The sequence below is a fragment of the Drosophila nasuta genome, chromosome X (genome assembly GCF_023558535.2).
Source record: "Drosophila nasuta strain 15112-1781.00 chromosome X, ASM2355853v1, whole genome shotgun sequence".
Classification (NCBI taxonomy): domain Eukaryota; kingdom Metazoa; phylum Arthropoda; class Insecta; order Diptera; family Drosophilidae; genus Drosophila; species Drosophila nasuta.
Window position 1 is genome coordinate 7,965,688 of NC_083459.1, and position 18,660 is coordinate 7,984,347.

Sequence of the window (18,660 nt, forward strand, 5' to 3'; positions counted from 1 at the left end):
CCCTCCACCATCTACATCTGATATGCCAAATCAGGGGGACCAAAAGCTGTGCCACCTCAATTGCTAAGGGGCCATGATGATTATTTTCTACTTTGCAACGTCGCGACGGCGTGCGGCATGTGGCATGTGGCATGTGCTTGTGTCAGCAACAGCAGCAGCAACAGCAACAGCAACAGCTCAGACCTCAGTCCACAGTCCGCAGTCCTCAGTTCAGTTGAATTCCGTTTAGTGTAGTTGAACAGCATCGTGGCTTTACTTTGGCACATGTTAAGCAACAGAAAATCGATTAACACGGCTTTAATGGTCGCCGCGCTTTTCTCGCGGCAATTGCAACAACATGCGACAAACTTTTCACGCCTCTTCACGCCTCTCTTCGCTGTAACCTGCACCGCTTCCGGTGTAAATGAGCTGTGTAGAGAGAGGGAGGATAGGGAGGTGGGTTATGCCTTCTGCCTTCTGCCTTCATCCCCAACGACTCAACAATTTCGATTTCGATTTGACTTTGTGTTGGCTTCGCTGCGTGCCGCGTGAGTTATTTTTGCGTTGAGCGCGATTTAAGGTATTAATTGTGACAGATTTACGCATTCATTGTCTTGGACAAGGATCTCGCCACCACCTCCGCCCACACCCACATCCACGCCTCCTACTCTCAGGCCCACTCCCAAAAGTGATGCCGTTAATGATGATGCTGTGTTTTCAGTGCGTTAACAGCTTTAAATTGTTGCTCCAGCTCTGCGATTCGTGTTGAATTTCTCGCATTTAATGCTGTCAATTTCCATTCTCAATTTCCCCATATCGATTGCGAAAAACGCTTCAATGCTTTCTCGCAACTCTAATTGAATTTTGTTCGTATTTTCGCATCTATATATACACAATATTTTTAGCGGATCTCAGCTATTATACTTTACATATACACAAATCATAGTTCTTAATTTAACTTTCAATTCTTTTCATTAGTACGCTTTAAATATTTCCACATATTTTCTGTAAGCTGCAATTTAAATCTGCATTTGAAACATTTTCGTCTATTTTCATTTTCTAAACTTACTTTCAATTATTTGAAATTAAATTTGAAATTTTTATAAATTTCTCAAATTACTTCAATTTGTTTGAAATTAAATTGAAATCATATTTCTGTAGCAATTAATTTATGCAATTATTTAGCTTGAAACTTTTGGCTTTCTTTTCATTTATCAAATTACATTACATTAGTTGTAATTAAATTAATTTAGAAATTAATGAAACTAAAAATTAAGCTTGAATACACATTTATTAATTAAAACCTTTACTGTATTCAATAATAACTGTAGTATTTAAGATTACTCAAAATATTGTTGCGATATAATATATAATATAATTTTCTAATGCAGAACTACATGAATATACCAGATAGAGCTTTCGGTGTGTATTAGTATTTTTCCGGTATATTTTTAGTATATTTGTAAAATATAGTTTTATTAAAGATACGTGGCCGCTACTTCATAGTCGAGCACACTTAACTATAACTATGATTCCGACCCTATAAAGTATATATATTCTTGATCAGCGTCAACAGCCGAGACGATCTAGCCATGTCCGTCTGTCCGTCTGTGTGTCTGTCCGTCTGTCCGTATGAACACCTAGATCTCAGAGACTATAAGAGATAGAGCTATAATTTTTGACAGCATTTTTTATGTTTGCACGCAGATTAAGTTTGTTTCAAATTTTTGCCACGCCCCCTTCCGCCCCTGCAAATCAAAAAAATCGAATAACAAGTGTAATTTTAAAGCTAGAGTTACGAATTTTGGTATATACAGTAATAACTATAGTAGTTATGATTTCTGAAAATATATTTCTTTTATTTAAAATGGGTAGCGGGTATCTTACAGTCGAGTACACTCGACTGTAGCTTTCTTACTTGTTTAATTATAGGAATACATTTATAAGAATTGTTCATTAAAACAATTCATTGCTATCTATACTTTGAATTTCCCTAACTTTATTGAAAACAAATTTAAATTTTGTGCAAATTCAAGTCGAGCTAAAAATCACACATTGATTAATGCAAATCGTAAAGAGACTTGAATTAAAAAGCAACTTTAATAAAGTTAACATTTTATCGAAATGAAATGTAAATGAATTCATGGCACAATAGTTTTCGTGACTAAATTAGAATCTGAACTTTTGAGGACAAACCACTTGTCGTTATTAACAACCAAACCGCGCTGCAAAGTACAGATGAAAATGTGTTTTGCCATGGATTACGCATACGCCGCGTGGTCGTATTTAAGTGAATTTGATTGTGTGTACACAACCACGGATAAATTTCTAATAAGCAATAATTTTTGGGAATATTATGTGAATGTTACTCAACAACATTTTCCCCACATATGTGATTGATTTTAACCGACAGAAAATAGGCAGCAGCAGCATAAATATTGCACTACATAACACACTAATCTGCGAGTATAATCAATGCCGATGAGGCGTTCAAATTACGTGTACAACAAATACAACAGCAAGTATAGTCATGTAAGTGCAACAAGGAACCCCCTACTAAACAACAACAACAACAACAACATCAAGAGGAGCAATAACAGCAGAACATTTGTAAATCAAATGTTCGTACATTTCCCAAACACTTCTAATTGAAAATGCAAATTAAACCCTGAATCCGAGTGTGGTGCAAAAATTGTGCAATTAGTACCCGAGTGTGTGTGTGTGTGTGTGTGTGTGGGGCAATCACGGTTACATACCCTGCAAAAATTACTTTTTATAATAGCAAAATTATCATTGAAAATTCCGCAATTTAAATTAAATATATAGCCTCAAAATATAGGCTTTGTATTTCACTCAAGTCTACAAAAATGTTTTCTTCTTTTGCATAAAATAAAAAACATTGTCTAGGATTTAAAAATTAGTCAAAAATATTGTTGTTCAACAAGCACAATTACAATTATAATAAATTAGCAAAAATTACTAATAAGGTTAGAGTAAACATCGAATGATAAACTCAGCGCATATACGTTAAGTTTATTTGGAAAACTTCTCTGTAGACAATTGATCGCTTTTTTCTGGCGTAGAGTTTGGTGGCTTTAGAATGCATTGTTTAGGATTTGGATAAAATGGCTTTTAGGTTGCAGCGCTGCATTATTCATTACCGGCACCACAAGTGCCGTTGATCTGTGACACACGCTAAAAACATTTGTTATGCGCACGACATTTTACAAAATCAAACTCGAAAATAGAATAAATGCGCTCAGCCCGAAGCCATCGTGTGAATACTCTACACAAAAGTTGCACTTTTTTCGAATCCTTTGAAATTAATTAATTTCATTACTCTACATGTTGTTTTTTGAATTTCCTGCAGAGCATTTTGCAATTGAAAAATCAAAGCAAGTGCAACAAATGCAAACGCGACATATTTATGTAGAATTATTTTCACAACCTCAACAGTATAGCAAGGCAAAGCGACAGCAACAGCGACAGCGGCAACAACTGGCATGACAATGAATAACATCCACACACATCCAACACACACACACACACACACACACACATGCATTCGAATGTCGTACATGCATTTCTCTGTGTGTGTGCGTGTGTATTTAAACCTTGGCAACAAGGCTCGCTTGGTAATGACAGCAATTCGGACTATGGCCATTAGAAAGACCCACAGAATGTCATTGCAATTGAATTACGCACGGCAATAAAAATTAAGTACTCATCGCCAACAAAAAAACAAACAAACAAACAAAAAAATATCACATATCACAATATCGCATATACGACAATTCACTTTCAAATAATTTGTAAATTTATTTTTTAGTAACAATCAAAAATTGATATATGTACAAATTTAGTCATCACAACTGTTTCTCCAAGTGGAATGAAGGAGCTGTGAGGCAAAGGACAAAGGACATATGGTATGCTATTCCCTCGGAATTGCTGCAACGCTATATCCAGAGTATACCAAATCGCATAGGATGACTAAAAAAGTTAAAAGTTAATAAAAATATTTGTTTAAAAAATAGCCTGACATTTGACTTTTTTACAATTTTTTTCTCTTAATATTAAATGGCTTAAAATATAAAACAAATCAAACCCACTAACAAAACAAGTAAGAAAGTTGCAGTCGAGTGTGCTCGACTGTGAGATACCCGCTACCCATTTTTAATAAAGGCAAAATATTGCGGTATCAATTTCAAAATATACCGAATATACTGCAAAAATACTAAAAATATACCAAATGGTATATGTGGTATATCGATATAGTACACCATTCAAAATATACCATAGACGGCACAATGTACCAGATTGTCGGCCAAAGCGTTTTTTGCATACAAAAGTATTTTCAGGAATCATAACTACTACAGTAGTTATTGTATATTCCAAAATTCGTAGCTCTAGCTTTAAAATTACACTTGTTATTCGATTTTTTTGATTTGCGGGGGCGGAAGTGGGCGTGGTAAAAATTTGAGATAAACTTGATCTGCGTGCATACATAACAAATGCTGTCGAAAAAAAATTATTGCTCTATGTCTTATAGTCTCTGAGATCCAGTGTTTCGTACGGACGGACGGACAGACGGACATGGCTATATCGTCTCGGCTGTTGCAGGTGATCAAGAATATATATACTTTATAGGGTCGGAGATGCCTCCTTCTACCTGTTACATACATTTCCTGCCGGCATAAAGTTATAATACCCTTCTACAAAGCGGGTAGCGGGTATAACAAGTCGAAGTTTTGGAGCATGCATATTGTACATTAGAAGAAAAGATACAGACCATTGAAGTGAGAGAATTGAAAAATATTTCGTTCCAATATAATTGCTAAAAAAAAAAATAAATAAATAATTAAAATTTATCATTCCGTTTAGTCACTGTGAATGCCGAGCAGATTTCGTAGGTTAAGCTAAAAGAAAATAACAATATAATATGCTTATGTTTGGAATAAGAATTTTTTCTTAATGTGAACAAAAGTTGCTAAGCCAAAAGCTTTTCTATAACACAAGTTTTCAGCGTTCTCAATTTCCTCGTTATTTATTGCGTTGCGAAATGAAGAACTCATCTCGCACCCCATTAGGTATATATATTCTTGATCAAAGTCAATCAGTTCAACATCTTTAAAGATATTTAAGAGCTAATGTGATATGCCAAAATCCGGCGGATGCAGTTCGGTCTTAATTGATGTGGTATATTTTGTTCTCTATGGTATATTTTAAATATAAAAGTGTGCGTATATACATAGTATTAACTTAGGTATATTTTAGTATTTCTATTGGCATCTTAATTTGTTTTGCTTTTACTGAAAATGAGTAGCGAGCTATGATTCTTTCTTTTTTTTTGGTATGTTGCGCATACAACACAATGCACCTTTGTTTGGCAATAATTTAAATACTAAATATATAGCATAATAACTAAATCTTCGTGTAGTTTGTTTTCATCATTAAGCAGACAATCACAAGTAGATGCTTCGTATTTGCTCTGGTCAGTATTCAACTGTTTCGCTCCGTTCTGCTCTGCTTTGCTCTGGACCGTTGCAGTCTCGTCTAATGCTAAGAGAGGCAAGCATGTCCGTTAGCTTGCGTGATTCTCTAGCTGTTTGCAGTTTTGATGTAGATTGGCTTCGACTATGGCAACGGCAACGACACAGGAAGTTTAGCGCAAAGCAAGTGGAGCATGGAAATCGCTCCTGGCTGTGACTGTGTCCATGTATCTGCATATATGCACACACACACACAAACACACACACAGACACATGACTGTGTGTGCGTGGGTGTGTGGTAGTGTTTATGCGGCTCATTGTTGTTGAAAAGCGCAGTCCGTGCGACACCCAGGGCAATGCAAATATATGCGCATGTAGGACATAAGTACATGCATGCAGTCAGCTACCCTTGGTGTGCGTGTATGTGTGTGAGTGTGTGTGTGGCTGATGATGAGGCCAATGGAGTTGATATAACCCACAAAACTGGCCCACTCCAATGCCAGCGTGTGAGTGTGTGTGATGCTCTGAATAAACAGCAGCATGCATCAAAAGCAAGCCAGAACGCAATACACCGGCCAAAGTCTAGGCGTGAAAGAGAGACAGTATGAGTGAGAGAGAGGGTACGAGTTCATGGTAGGGCGACAACAGGAAGCTTTGAGCCTTGAGGTCACTGCAAATGCGACGCGTGAAAATTCGTCAAATGCAGGCAAGTGACAGCAACAACATCAGCAACAACAACATGCATTGTCACGCCTTCTTTCCCTGCCCACCTATTTAAATATGCAGAAAGGAGCACGCACGTCCAGAGCTGTGAATGTGTGCGTAAGTGTGTCTATCCATGTGTGCGCCGCTTGGTTGCGTTTTCCATGTCAGCTGTTTAAGCAGGGCCAAGGCAAGGCAAGGCAAGACAAAGCACAGCACAGCACATCACATCACAGAAGGCAGACACACGAACCGAGCGGAACAGAGCAAGCAAGGATCATGGTATCACAGCATCATGGTGCCGGGCAATTGCTCCGTCATATCCCCGAAAAGGTCATTCATATGGTAAACAAACCACAGCTCTCGGACAGCTCTTGAAAGGCAATTAAAAGATGAAGGCCAAAACAGACAGACACAATTGGACAAAGGAGTCGAAATCACTTTAAAAAAGACAAGAGAGATTTCTTTAAATAAATACCCAAGCTTTAAGAAATGAACATTTAATAATTTTCTTTTATTTTCCCAATCGATATACAAACATTCATTTTATTGGAATTGCATTACAATTACCTTTTGGTGTTTATAATTATTGTTAATAATATAATAATAATATAGTAATTAATCAATTCGCTTAAAGTAAGTTTTGATTTTTGTTCTATTGCCAATAATAATATAACCAGGAATAAAAATTATTATTCGAATATTATTCAGAACGTTGGAATTTATAAACGTAGTCAAAAATCGACAGTAAATATAATTGACTTAAAAAGTCAGTATTGCTTCACATACTGTGTATATTTTATATAAGCCAACACTACGTATGCGTTATATACTACTAAATTCACTTTTACAAAACGTAGACTTTACATACTTTTATACTGCGGACTCCTCATACATTACGTTTACGTAATACTAGGTAAATACTAAAAATACTTCAAATACTACATGTACAATACATATTGTGCATTATACCATTTGCTACGTATACATAATATATAGTATGCTAATTATATACTAAAAATACCACAAGCTACGTATACTTAATGAACTACAATACTTGTAATTACTACTTCACATAAAAGGCAATTGACTGGAGTAACGCACACATTTTTGTATTAATATTTGCTTATATGTATGTTATTCAAATTAATTTCTAGCACTCGCTGATAAGTTTGAGTTACGTATTTTTCTTAAACTACTCTCAAATTTTAAATTCTCAGTGGGAACAAATAATTGACTTTAGATACATAATTTAATTTTCAAATTTTCTAAGAACTCATCATAGGTTCAAATTTTAGTGGATATTCTTGCTGTTGTGGATTTGTTTTCAGTGCTCTATTTTGAAAGCGCGCCTTGGACTTGCTTTACCATTGATCGATTACCAGTTATCGCTTCCTGTTGCACACAATCGATCACAGCGTTGCCAGAGCAGCAGCAAAAGGATGCAATTGTCTTTGGAGTTGCCACAGCGCTTTGCTAGAAATTGACAGATAAGACGAGTTTATCAAAATGCAAACACAAAAAAAAGAAGTAAAAGAGAGAGTTGACATAAAAGCAGATAAGCAAGAGGAAACAAAGCATCATAAAGCTTTGCATCATTTTGTGAGTTGATCAAATTTGAATTGAGCTAATTCCAAGATGCCACGCCCAGTGCTATTGATACACGGCGGAGCAGGCGACATTACAGACGCTCGCGTAGCCGGCAAGTTCAAGGGCATCAAAGAGGCATTGCGTGCAGCCTGGCATCATCTCGAAGAGCAGGAGGAAGTGCCAAAGTCAGACAAGGATTGCGCTCTAGATGCCGTAGAGGCAGCTGTGCGCTCCATGGAGCTTGACGAGGCGTTCAATGCCGGCTACGGCGCCTGTTTGAACACCGATCAGCAGGTGGAAATGGAGGCCAGCCTTATGGAGGGGCGTAACTTGCGCGCTGGGTGCGTCACGTTGCTGCAAGATGTCATGCATCCCATTACAGTGGCTCGTCGCCTCATGGAGAAGCAACGCCATGTCTTTATCGGCGGCTCGGCTGCTCAGCAGCTGGCCCTGAGCACGGGTAGCGAACGCTTGCGTCCCGGCGCTCTAATCACGGACAGCGCAAAGCAAGCGCTGCACGAGTTTAAACAGCAGCAGGCAGCGGGCATAGACACCACCTATGCACGCACCGAACTGGATGATGCACGCACCGATCCCAAGGGCGATACGGTCGGCGCAGTGGCTATGGATCGACATGGTCACATTGTGGTGGGCACATCGACGGGCGGCATCACTGGCAAGTGGCCGGGACGCATTGGCGACACGCCCCTACTGGGCTGTGGCACGTATGCGGACAATACCATCGGTGGCGTCTCCACCACGGGTCATGGCGAGACCATCATGCGTTACAATCTTGCCCAGCGCATTTTGGCCGCCATCCAACACAAGGGTCTGTCCGCTCAGGCGGCCGCCGATCAGGAATGCCAGCTGATGACGAAGCGCATTGGTGGCACAGGCGGAGCCATTGTTGTTGATCACAATGGCGGACTGGGCATCAGTTTCACTTCGCACCGCATGGCCTGGGGATATGTCCAGGAAGGCATCATTCACTACGGCATCGATCACAATGAAATGCTCCAGGAGCCTTTTAAAACATAAGAACGAAAAATTAATATACCCTAAAATGTGTTTATATAAATAAAAGTAAAAAGAGATGAGACTAAAATAAAAATAAAATATTTTCCTTATTTGAAAGGTGATTATTTTTACTTTAACTGAAGGTATGAAAATAAAATACACAAATTGATAATATATTAATTTTACTGTACGTATTTACATTTTTAAAAAGTAAATATTTCTAATGAGGGGATCGGTTTTTTAAGTTAATAACCCGTCCACATAGATAAAATACAATTTTAGTGGTTTTCAAAATAAAGTAATAAGAGACGTTACATCATTTGTCATAAATAAATAAATTATTATTAAAGCACAAAATTCATAAATTATATAATTAGCACTACGCTCTATTTACATCCTTATCCATATTCTTAAACCTTATGTTGTCACTTAATGCTACTATATCAAATTGTTCATTATTGTGTCCAGACCAAAATCGGTAAAAAAAAAAATAGTGAAGAATATAGAGAAACCTGAGATGAACGAAAAGACGAGCTAATATTTTGTCAGTTTTTTTTTTCATTTGGGAGATTGCACGTTTTGGGCCACCAGCTTAGTTAGCTGGAAGAAATCCTAACCAGCTTTGGGTGCCACATCGCGTTGCGACTCGTGCGCTTCGGTGGTGCCATAACAGTATTTGGCCGCCTCGTTGCGATACTTGTTCTCATGCTCCACCGAATGTGAGTTGGTGCGACATTTGACCAGGCACAGCTCAAAATGATCCTCGACGCTGGCATATATGTATTTCTGTGTATTCGATGCCTGCAGCACTTGTTCCAAGAGCGGGCGTTTGTTGGGATGCAGGCAGCACGACACACAGTACTCGTAGATGCCACAGCAGTGTGAGGTGACATTGCAACTGTGGCAGCTATAATAGCTAATCTCTGGCAGCTCCAGGTTGCAGCAGCCGTTGGCCAAAATCTGTGAGCGTCGACAGACAAAGCCACGTTCGTCGACGAGCAGTTGGCGGCCCTGCACCGAGTTGCGGCAGTGCTGTTCGGGATCATGGGTACGATTGAGATGCTCTTCGGGCAGCAATAGCTGCTGTTGCCACAGCAATGGACGCGTTCGTTGCACGTTATATTCATCGTAATGCAGGCCACTAAATGTGCCCTTCTATCAACAGAATGGTGAATAGACAGTCTTAGGAACTGGCAACGTTAATGACTTACCCGATCGAAGAGATGGCCTAAGACGTAGACGAGAGCGAGCAGCACTAGGAGCAGATAAATGAAGCGACGTCTCAGCAATCGTGTCAAAGCAGCTGGCCACATTGTATGCAAATGCAAATGCAGTTGTAATTGGCATCGACGACATGCGGCATCGTCCTTAGGCAGTTCGCAGAGTCCAAATGGTTTGTTATTTTTGTTGCTGTGCCACAAGAGCGCTTGCAACAAATTGCCGCTTTTGCATTGACACAAATATATTTGGCAATTGTTTTGAGCTAAACAGCTGTGAGTGCTGCCAGATAGTGAGCAGCTCAAAAGGCAACCCTTTGCCAAATTTATCGATATATCGCAACAATGAATGCAATTTTCAAATAAGAAAATCGACAAAATGAAGCCTTAATCTCAAATCTTTTTATTTACTTCTTACAGCCATTATTTTGATTACAACCACATTCTAATTTTGATTAGTTGTCATCTTCATCATCATCCTGCTGTGCTTTGTAAACGCGAATCCGTTCTTGCAACGCCCCATTGGGGACCAGATGATTGGGTTGCACGTAAGTTTTGCTGGCACAGCCTACAATTGGACAACGAACGTTTAATCTATCCTTTATGACCACCATAACCGAAGCTCGATCATAATTATGACCGCATTTTATGTTGCGAACGGGATTTAACATTAAGTCTTTGGTCCACGGATCATACATGGAACAAATGGCATTATCATCTTGTTCAATGACTTCTGCATCAATATCATTAGCGTTGGCATTGGAAGCGCTTGGATTATTCATTAATTCCTGTTTAAAATCTTTGAACTCTGTGCACAATTTAATGCTCATGCGTTTCTTGCCTTCAGTTTGTTGGAATTCCAAGTATTTTGCTTCGAATTCTTCCAATGTTTGGCATTCATTGGCGGCTTTATCCAACATAGTATCTAAACGTTTTTGTCTGGTTTTCAATCCAATTAATGTTTCGCCCAACTCCAGACGCATAGTTTCGATTTCATCATTAAACTTCTTCAATTTATCGCGATACTCTTCATTACCGACTTCTTTAACAAGAAAGTACAAAATGATTTACAAAACAAAAATATTAACAAAACTTAATTGGCGACTTACTATTTTCGAATGACCTCATCAACTGTGCATTCTCAATAATCGTCTTCTTGACACCATCGATTTCGTTAACGAAATTCATTATATTGAACTTGACAATTAATTTTGCCGGCAATTGTTTTGCTAATGACGCTGAGCGTGTAGAGGTGGACAATATATGTTGGTATACAAGCATCGATGCATCGATATTTCTAAAAATTTTTAAAATATCGGTTTGGCATCTTAAAATATAAATTCATTAATTTTTGTATTAAAAATTATTCTTCCAGGTATTTTTTTCCCATATCTGTTTTATTTATTTAGAATTTATGACAATAGGTATATTTTCTTAAATAAATTTAGTTTTGTGAGAAATATTCCCAAAGCAACAATGGCAACACTGCTGCTCTAACGAACTAAGCTTAGCGCGTGTTTTCAAATTGAACGCAACCCGCATGAATTCAACATTTAATTTATATTAACCTGTTCCAAGTTTATTGTGTATATGTGAATTTAAAAGAATAATAAATAATGTGGTTGTAAAAACATGGTAATTTTTCCATTATAAACATAAATTTCATAGAACTACCAGTTCAAATGAACGAGCAAGCCGGCGAACGAAAGTTTAACGTGGTGGTTCCGTGCGTTTTCTTGGTACTAAGACAACTCTAGAGAGCGACAAGAACGGGCAAAGAACGTTAAGAGAAGCAAGAAGCTGACTGTGGCCGCCGAGGTGAAAGTGGCAAGAACGGCCGTAAACGTAGCCAGCCAAGTCAGCCAGATAAACGGCCAGCAACACAAAATAGAGTACAACCAACAGTTGCCAAGCACACATACTAAAGTGTAGGGGCGAAGCTGTCAAACAGTTTAACCCACAGCTTTTAAAGTTAAGGAGCAACAGCTGTTGCTTACCTTACACACATACACAAACACACTCACATTGCACTCACCGCACACACATAGAAGATGCCACACATACAATTACAGAGATGGCTGTACACCTGCCTATTGGTGAGTGCGCTGCCCACCTTGTGCCTGGGCCTCCTCGAGGGTCTCTACTGTGGCAAGGAGAACTGCTACGATGTGCTTGGAGTAACGCGCGAGTCATCAAAATCGGAAATCGGCAAAGCCTATCGGTTGCTGGCACGCAAGCACCATCCGGATTTGCATCGCGGCGAGGAGGCAAAAGCCTTGGCAGAGGAGAAATTCAAGCTGCTGGCGACAGCTTATGAGATATTGCGAGATGAGGAGTCACGCACCGATTACGATTACATGCTTGATAATCCCGATGCATACTATGCACATTATTATCGCTATTATCGACGACGCGTGGCGCCCAAAGTCGATGTTCGAGTGGTGATCGTCGTCACCTTAACCATCATCTCGGTGATCCAATACTACTCGGGTTGGCAGCGTTACGATGCGGCCATTAAGTATTTTGCCACCGTGCCCAAGTACCGCAATAAGGCGCTGGATATCGCACGCGATGAGATACAGGCAATGAGCAGTAAGGACCGGAAGTCGAAGAATCGCAAGAATCTTACAAAGACGGAGCAAAAAGAGGAACTGGAGCGCATCATACGCAAGGTGATCGAGGAGAAGATGGATGTGCAAGGCGGCTATGCGAAGCCCACGTTGTGGGATGTGCTCTGGGTGCAGTTGATCATCAGTCCCTACACGCTGTTCAATTGGTTGGTGTGGCATGCTCAATGGTTGTGGCGCTTTACGATCCTCAAGCAGGAATACGGCAGGGAGCAGCAATTGTATTTAATACGTCGGTACATGGGCATGGGACAGCATCAGTTCAATTCCCTGGAAGAGCGACAGATTGAGGAGTATCTGGAGCTGGAGCTGTGGCAGCGTGAAAATTTCGAAGCGTGGAAGGCCGAGCAAGATGAGGAGATGAAAAAGAAACTGGCGGAAAATCCACGATACAAAGCCTACCGCCGCTACATGAAGAACCATGGACCCGGACGCATTACGTTCGAGGACTAAACCCACAATACGAATCCAATACAATCCAAACCCAATTCAATCGATCGATCGATATATGATGTTGCAAGTTTTATTGTTCCATCTCCTCCCAAAAAAAGAAAAATTGATGAATGGCCCGTAGTCGTAATTTATTATTTCATCTCCCTCAAAAAGAAAAATTTCTTCTGTTTTATATACACACACATTTTTTTTATGGCAATAGTGTAAAAATAAATTTATGTTAATAATGCTGTTGTAAGCCATCATCAAGTTCAGCCCCATGGGCAAAACATTGACCTCGGCATAAACCGGTCTCCAAAACGTGCTCACGCGAAATTTCATCTTCCACACACACATGCATACAATGCTGGCTATCTGATTAGCAACCGATCTGATCTGATCTGTTAAAGATCCCCCTAACAAAACCAATTCCATGTTAAAAAGAAAGAGAAAAAACCCAAACGTTGTTGTAGCTCAATTGTCCGAACTTTTTATAGAAAATATACAATACTATATAAAAAAAAATATATTAAATCGAATCAAATTGCAATAATATATTATTACGCCTCCAATCGAGGCAAAGATAACATAAATAGAATTTTATTATTAATGTTATTAATTAATCTTATTATGATGGGTCGGTGTAAATAAATAAGACAACCTGTGGCTTTGTGTATACAGTTGTTTTGCCATATCTGACTCAAAAAAAAAGTTAAGAAAAATATGGCATCAAGTTTTTGGGCTCAACTGCCAAAAACTCGGCATTATTTAATCGAATAATTGTCATGCTTAATTCTATAGTAAGAACTGCGAATTCAAATTATTTAGAAAATTAAATTGTTCCTAAGCAGTTTTTGCAATTTATTCTTTAACAATTAATTAAATGTGAAAGAAATTCTTACGTTCTTGTACATAAATATCAATTAAAAAATTCGAAAAAAAAGTATTTTTTCAAAATTTTAGAATATTAAAATTAAATTTTTGTGTACATTTTTACTTCGATAAATGTAAGAATTTATTTTGGTGTTTTTGGGAACCAATAAATATAATTTCTACCTTTATGACTATGTCAGAAAATAAACTTTCTTAAAATTAACCCAACTTGGAATGCAAATTTAACAACTCCAGCTGTTGGCGTCTCTAAACGAAAGATATACCAACAGCTTTCTGAGTTTTGTAATTATACCCCATCAGAGATAGTAGATATCGAGTAAGACAGTGAAACAGACGAAATAACAACATACATTATTTTTTTAGGGAACAATTGGTTTTTTGTTTATATTTTTGTTTTCGTAATATATGTTGGAAAAGAAACCGTTGCCAACTCGGCGTTATTTACACAGCTGTCGAGAATGTGAAGCTCTCTAATCTAATTTTAAAGTTTAGCATGCATACAAACTAAAGGAGATAGGTGGTTATGAGTGGGAGGGGGAGTGGGAGTGAGGAGGGGAATAGCTCAAGTGCCACTATTCCATCAAGTATTTGGTATCGCTGACCAGATCCTCGGCATCGAGCAGATCACCGACCAGACCGTACGGCCCCTTCACGTGCTGCACATGCTGAAACTCATTCTCATCCAGCTCATCGGCCGCATCATGATAATCATCCAGTTCATGCTGGGCATTGGCCGTCGCATCGACTGCCTCCCGCTCATCGTCATCATCATCGACGTCATCGTCGTTGTTGAACATGAAATCATTGTTTACAATGCACTCCTCCAGCACCTTGGACGAACTCTGTTCCCCATGACCCGCATGACTCAGCGAGGCGATGCCTATGCCAACGCTAACATTATCATCGTCGTACTCATCCTCATCCTCCAGCTGCTCGCCAAAGTGCAGCTGCTGTTCGCGTTCGCGTTGCTGCTGCTGTTGTTGCTCTCGTAACTGTTGCTGCTGCTCGCGCAACTGTTGCTGTTGCTCCCGCAGCTGCTGTTGTCGCTGTTTGCGTGTCGACAACCGTTGCAGTGGACCAACGATATCGCTGCCCGCTCCCAGGCTGTTGACACGATGCTGCTCCAGATGCGTGGCCAGATAACTCTTCTTGGTGAAGCCCTTATCGCACTGCGTGCACTGAAACTGCTTTTTGCCCGTGTGCGTTCTACGATGCACCGACAAGACATGCGCATAGGCGAATCCTTTGTGACACACCTCGCACACATACGGTCGCTCTCCAGTGTGAATGCGTTCGTGTTTCTTGCTGCTGCCAAAGTCCGAGAAACGTCGCTCGCAATAGCGGCAGCCGTACGGCTTTTGGCCGGTGTGAACGCGCATATGTCGCCTCAGCTCCACATTCGAGATGAACGCCTTCTGGCACACCTCGCAGGGATACGGTCGCTCGTTGTTGTGGCGTCGCATGTGGGCGCTGAGGGCATGCTGATATTTGTACGTGTTGCCGCAGATGTCGCAGATCTTGGGCTCGGTGGAGCGGCGATTTCGCGAGCTGACTATGCTACTGTTGATCATGCTGTTGATGTTGCCGCTGCTGCTGCTGTCGTTGTTGTTGTTGCTTGTGCTGTTGCTGCTGGTGGTGGAGACTGTGATGCAGGGCACGCTCTGCAGCACCTCGTCCTCTTCCTCATCGTCATCATCGTCTTCCATCTTGTGCTGCTCTAGCTCTAGTTCTACCTCCTGCTCCAGCTCCAACTCTAGCTCTTGCTCCAACTCCAGTTCTTGCTCTTGCTGCGCAGCTGTTGTCCAATCGACGCCCAAAGCCAGAAACTTGTCATCGTCCTGCAGCACAATTGTGGCAATTGGCTCCTCGTGCTTCACCACCTCCTCCTCCTCTTCCACCACATCTTCATCAGCTCGATCCTCCACTTCGTCGCTATTATAATACTTGATTTTGGTTGCCAGAGGCGGCTCGGCTTCGAGGCGTTTGATGCGCAGACTGGATGGCAGTTTGAATTGCTGCTGCTGCTCCAGCTGCAGCTTGTCGACATCCAGCAGCAGTGTCGCCGTCGCTGCCGCCGATTGAAAGACCTTTTGGGCCTCGAGACACTTTTGTTGGAAACGATACGTGATGCTCAACTCATTGTGGCAGCCGTGACAGATCTTATCCGGCAGCTGGCTGAGAAATGGCTTGTCCAATTGCAGTGCGCTGCAGCTGCGTATTTTGTCCACAATCTGCATGTGTGGCGTCTCCAGATCCTGGCCATAGATGGAACAATAGCCGGGTTCGGTGCGCAAACAAATTAAGCAGACAACGCCTAGATCCACTAGACGTGATCCGCTGTCCAAATTTCGCGGCATTTGTGATTAACTATTGTTTCTGTTGTGTTGTTTGTTATGTTCTTCTTACTGCAAAACAAAACGCCCACACACACGCACACACAACACACAAAGCGTGTATACAAACACGCATACGACTATGAAGATGCTGAAACTCTGTTTTTTATTTTTGTGTGTCTATTTTGTGCGTGTTGCGCTTTATTGTTGTTAGTTCTGCACTATCGATAGTTTAGCATTGTTGTGATTGACAAGCGATTCGATAAGCGATACATGCGATGCGCAAATATACAGAAATATTTAAATAAATAAGTTCCTAATTAGTAGCTTAACTTAGTTATTAGAATTTTAGTCTGCTTACGGCTTATTTTCTATTGTACGTATTAAGTATAAAACGCTAAGTTATAACAACTATCGCATGCAATCATATATCGTTTCGCTTATCGATAGCAAAACAAGCGAAGCGATCAGCTGTTCAGTTGACAATTTCGTTATTTCGTCTGATGTGTGTTGTCGAGAAGCATCCGATTTCGTAGTTTGTTTTTTTCTGTAATTTGTAATTTAAAAATTTCTTTTTGGCAATTTTGTGTATTAAACATGTCACATAATCCCATCAAGCAGCTAACGCAGCAGCTAATTAATTACTTTGCCATTCCAAAGGATGCGCCGTCAAATGCTTGGCAGCATTACGGCGAACTCGTGCGTATCAACAAAGATAACGTGGATAAGATGGGAGATTTCAGCATCTCGGCAGTGACCAAAAATTGGCAATACTTTTGCCAAAGAAGCGGCTTGGAATTGCGCTACACGTCACAGGAACAAATGCTGCCTGACGAACAGTCCATCAACGATCTGCTCAAGCACAGTCAGAAATTTTGGTTGTATCCCTTGGAAAAAGTGAAGCTACTACACAAGGAACGCATTGCCTTGTACTTTCAGCGTGAGGCCATAGTTGTCAATGTGATTCAAATGATATTGCGCCAAGGCGACGCTTATGGCAAGTGCAGCATGATCGATGAGGGCGCTAATAAGTTGAAAGAGAGGCGTACACTTTGTTTACAACTGCACGAAGAGCTCGTTCAACCGGAATGTGGCAGCACCAAAGAGCTGCATCAGTTTCGTGCTAAGCAACTTTACCAGATTGTGCGACGTTTGCTCGACTACACCGACTGGCTTCTAGTGGATCCAAAGGATCAAACAGCTGACACTTTGCTGATCTGTGTCGAGAGCAGTAATCAATCTAGTCGCGTGGGCGATGAACAGAAGCCAAGCCAGGCAGTCTCGCTGAGCTGTGGCCCCGTGCTGGAGCCAACCACTAAGATGGCAACCACAATGACCAGCGATGAGTACAATGCGTAAGTTAATCCTGTAGAAAGTATTCCACAATCGATCACATTGTGTTACTTCTTCATTTTGCAGCTTACGGGCCAACGATATGCTGTTAACAGCCATGCATCGCAGTGGCATGCGGAATGTGGGTGACCATAAGGCGCTGATACAGCAACTGGGACGCGCTGCCGTCATCGTTGATCTGTTTGAGGTGCGTCACAACAGCGCCGTTTCGCTTGTTCGCAATGGTCACAGCCGTTCTAAGGGCGCCAGCTTTATACTGTACAATTCGGCGCGTATGGGAACCTTGATGCGTCTCTACGATGCCAAAAAAAGATGCGAACAAGTCCACTGCAGAACCTCTGCCGCCATTGGATACAATGTTGAATAATCTCACACAAGACGTAAGGTCTATTTTTTATCGCATTTGCCAAGACAATACATATTTATCATCTTTGCAGATCGAATGGGAATTGATCTTTGGCTATTTGCTATCATTCCCGGATGTTGTCGAGTCAACGCTAGCACAATTGAGGCAGGGTCAATGTGGCGTCCATCTGCTGGTGCGCTACATCATCAATTTGGTCTCGACATTTAGTCGTTTCTATCGCAAGTACAAAGTGCTTTGGGGCACGTTCACTGCTCGCATCTATTTGGTTAAGGCTGTGCACCAGGTGCTTAAATCAGCACTGGCTCTGCTGGGCATAGAGCCCGTGAATGCGATGTAAATATATTGAAAAATATATGTAGAGACAAAGCTAAAGGAAACTCTTTGAATTGTTCCTTATCACAAATGTTCTAAAGTTGCAATCTATTCATTAGATTTAGTCTGCATAAATGTGATAGTCGAATTTCATAAATTTTTGCCATTATTTTAAAACAAATGTTAAAAAACTACCAGATACAATATAGAGAATCTGTAAGTTTTAATAGTAAAAATACTTTGTAAATAATAAATATTTTTTTGTACCAAAAATTGCAATTGACTTCTCTCTCACTCTCTCAATCTAGTATCTCTTTCTTATTCATTCCCATGCGAACCCCGCAAATG

The 18,660-nt window shown here is 40.4% G+C and overlaps 6 protein-coding genes across 7 annotated transcripts; 3 read left to right on the forward strand and 3 right to left on the reverse strand.

Moving 5' to 3' along the window:
* Nucleotides 1-7,376: 7,376 nt before the first annotated feature.
* On the forward strand, nucleotides 7,377-8,909 carry LOC132797142 (probable isoaspartyl peptidase/L-asparaginase GA20639). Its single transcript, XM_060808667.1, has one exon. The coding sequence runs from the start codon at nucleotides 7,809-7,811 to the stop codon at nucleotides 8,796-8,798; it is 990 nt and encodes a 329-aa protein (XP_060664650.1). The 5' UTR covers nucleotides 7,377-7,808; the 3' UTR covers nucleotides 8,799-8,909.
* A 72-nt stretch (nucleotides 8,910-8,981) lies between these two features.
* On the reverse strand, nucleotides 8,982-10,280 carry LOC132797144 (SREBP regulating gene protein). 2 transcript variants are annotated; one of them, XM_060808670.1, is made up of 2 exons: nucleotides 9,989-10,280; nucleotides 8,982-9,929 (listed from the first exon to the last, which is right to left on the reverse strand). In XM_060808670.1, exons 1-2 carry the CDS (start codon nucleotides 10,088-10,090, stop codon nucleotides 9,390-9,392), a joined length of 642 nt encoding a protein of 213 aa, XP_060664653.1. In that variant the 5' UTR covers nucleotides 10,091-10,280; the 3' UTR covers nucleotides 8,982-9,389. The 2 variants fall into 2 exon arrangements, with proteins under 2 accessions (XP_060664653.1, XP_060664652.1); XM_060808669.1 differs by having other exon boundaries at nucleotides 8,988-9,932; nucleotides 9,989-10,278.
* Nucleotides 10,281-10,385: 105 nt separating this feature from the next.
* On the reverse strand, nucleotides 10,386-11,395 carry LOC132797143 (E3 SUMO-protein ligase NSE2). Its single transcript, XM_060808668.1, has 2 exons — nucleotides 11,104-11,395; nucleotides 10,386-11,036 (listed from the first exon to the last, which is right to left on the reverse strand). Exons 1-2 carry the CDS (start codon nucleotides 11,273-11,275, stop codon nucleotides 10,450-10,452), a joined length of 759 nt encoding a protein of 252 aa, XP_060664651.1. The 5' UTR covers nucleotides 11,276-11,395; the 3' UTR covers nucleotides 10,386-10,449.
* A 219-nt stretch (nucleotides 11,396-11,614) lies between these two features.
* Nucleotides 11,615-13,302, forward strand: LOC132797141 (dnaJ homolog subfamily C member 25 homolog). The gene has a single exon (XM_060808666.1). It carries the CDS (start codon nucleotides 12,046-12,048, stop codon nucleotides 13,072-13,074), a length of 1,029 nt encoding a protein of 342 aa, XP_060664649.1. The 5' UTR covers nucleotides 11,615-12,045; the 3' UTR covers nucleotides 13,075-13,302.
* Nucleotides 13,303-14,273: 971 nt separating this feature from the next.
* Nucleotides 14,274-16,525, reverse strand: LOC132797139 (zinc finger protein 19). Its single transcript, XM_060808664.1, has one exon. The coding sequence runs from the start codon at nucleotides 16,302-16,304 to the stop codon at nucleotides 14,520-14,522; it is 1,785 nt and encodes a 594-aa protein (XP_060664647.1). The 5' UTR covers nucleotides 16,305-16,525; the 3' UTR covers nucleotides 14,274-14,519.
* Nucleotides 16,526-16,766: 241 nt separating this feature from the next.
* LOC132797140 (uncharacterized) lies at nucleotides 16,767-18,561 on the forward strand. Its single transcript, XM_060808665.1, is given in 4 exon segments — nucleotides 16,767-17,635; nucleotides 17,700-17,934; nucleotides 17,936-18,013; nucleotides 18,071-18,561. Coding segments are annotated over 4 exon segments (1,338 nt in total). The 5' UTR covers nucleotides 16,767-16,877; the 3' UTR covers nucleotides 18,338-18,561.
* The last annotated feature ends 99 nt before the right edge of the window (nucleotides 18,562-18,660 follow it).

Bases quoted from the DNA above. Each gene is read 5' to 3' on its own strand.
- LOC132797141 (XM_060808666.1), top strand. From the start codon at position 12,046: ATGCCACACATACAATTACAGAGATGGCTGTACACCTGCCTATTGGTG.
- LOC132797144 (XM_060808669.1), bottom strand. From the start codon at position 10,090: ATGTGGCCAGCTGCTTTGACACGATTGCTGAGACGTCGCTTCATTTAT. The intron at 9,933-9,988 runs GTAAGTCATTAA...TTCTGTTGATAG, and splicing joins TAGGCCATCTCTTCGATCGG to AAGGGCACATTTAGTGGCCT.
- LOC132797143 (XM_060808668.1), bottom strand. From the start codon at position 11,275: ATGCTTGTATACCAACATATATTGTCCACCTCTACACGCTCAGCGTCA. The intron at 11,037-11,103 runs GTAAGTCGCCAA...TTCTTGTTAAAG, and splicing joins GATGAGGTCATTCGAAAATA to AAGTCGGTAATGAAGAGTAT.
- LOC132797139 (XM_060808664.1), bottom strand. From the start codon at position 16,304: ATGCCGCGAAATTTGGACAGCGGATCACGTCTAGTGGATCTAGGCGTT.
- LOC132797142 (XM_060808667.1), top strand. From the start codon at position 7,809: ATGCCACGCCCAGTGCTATTGATACACGGCGGAGCAGGCGACATTACA.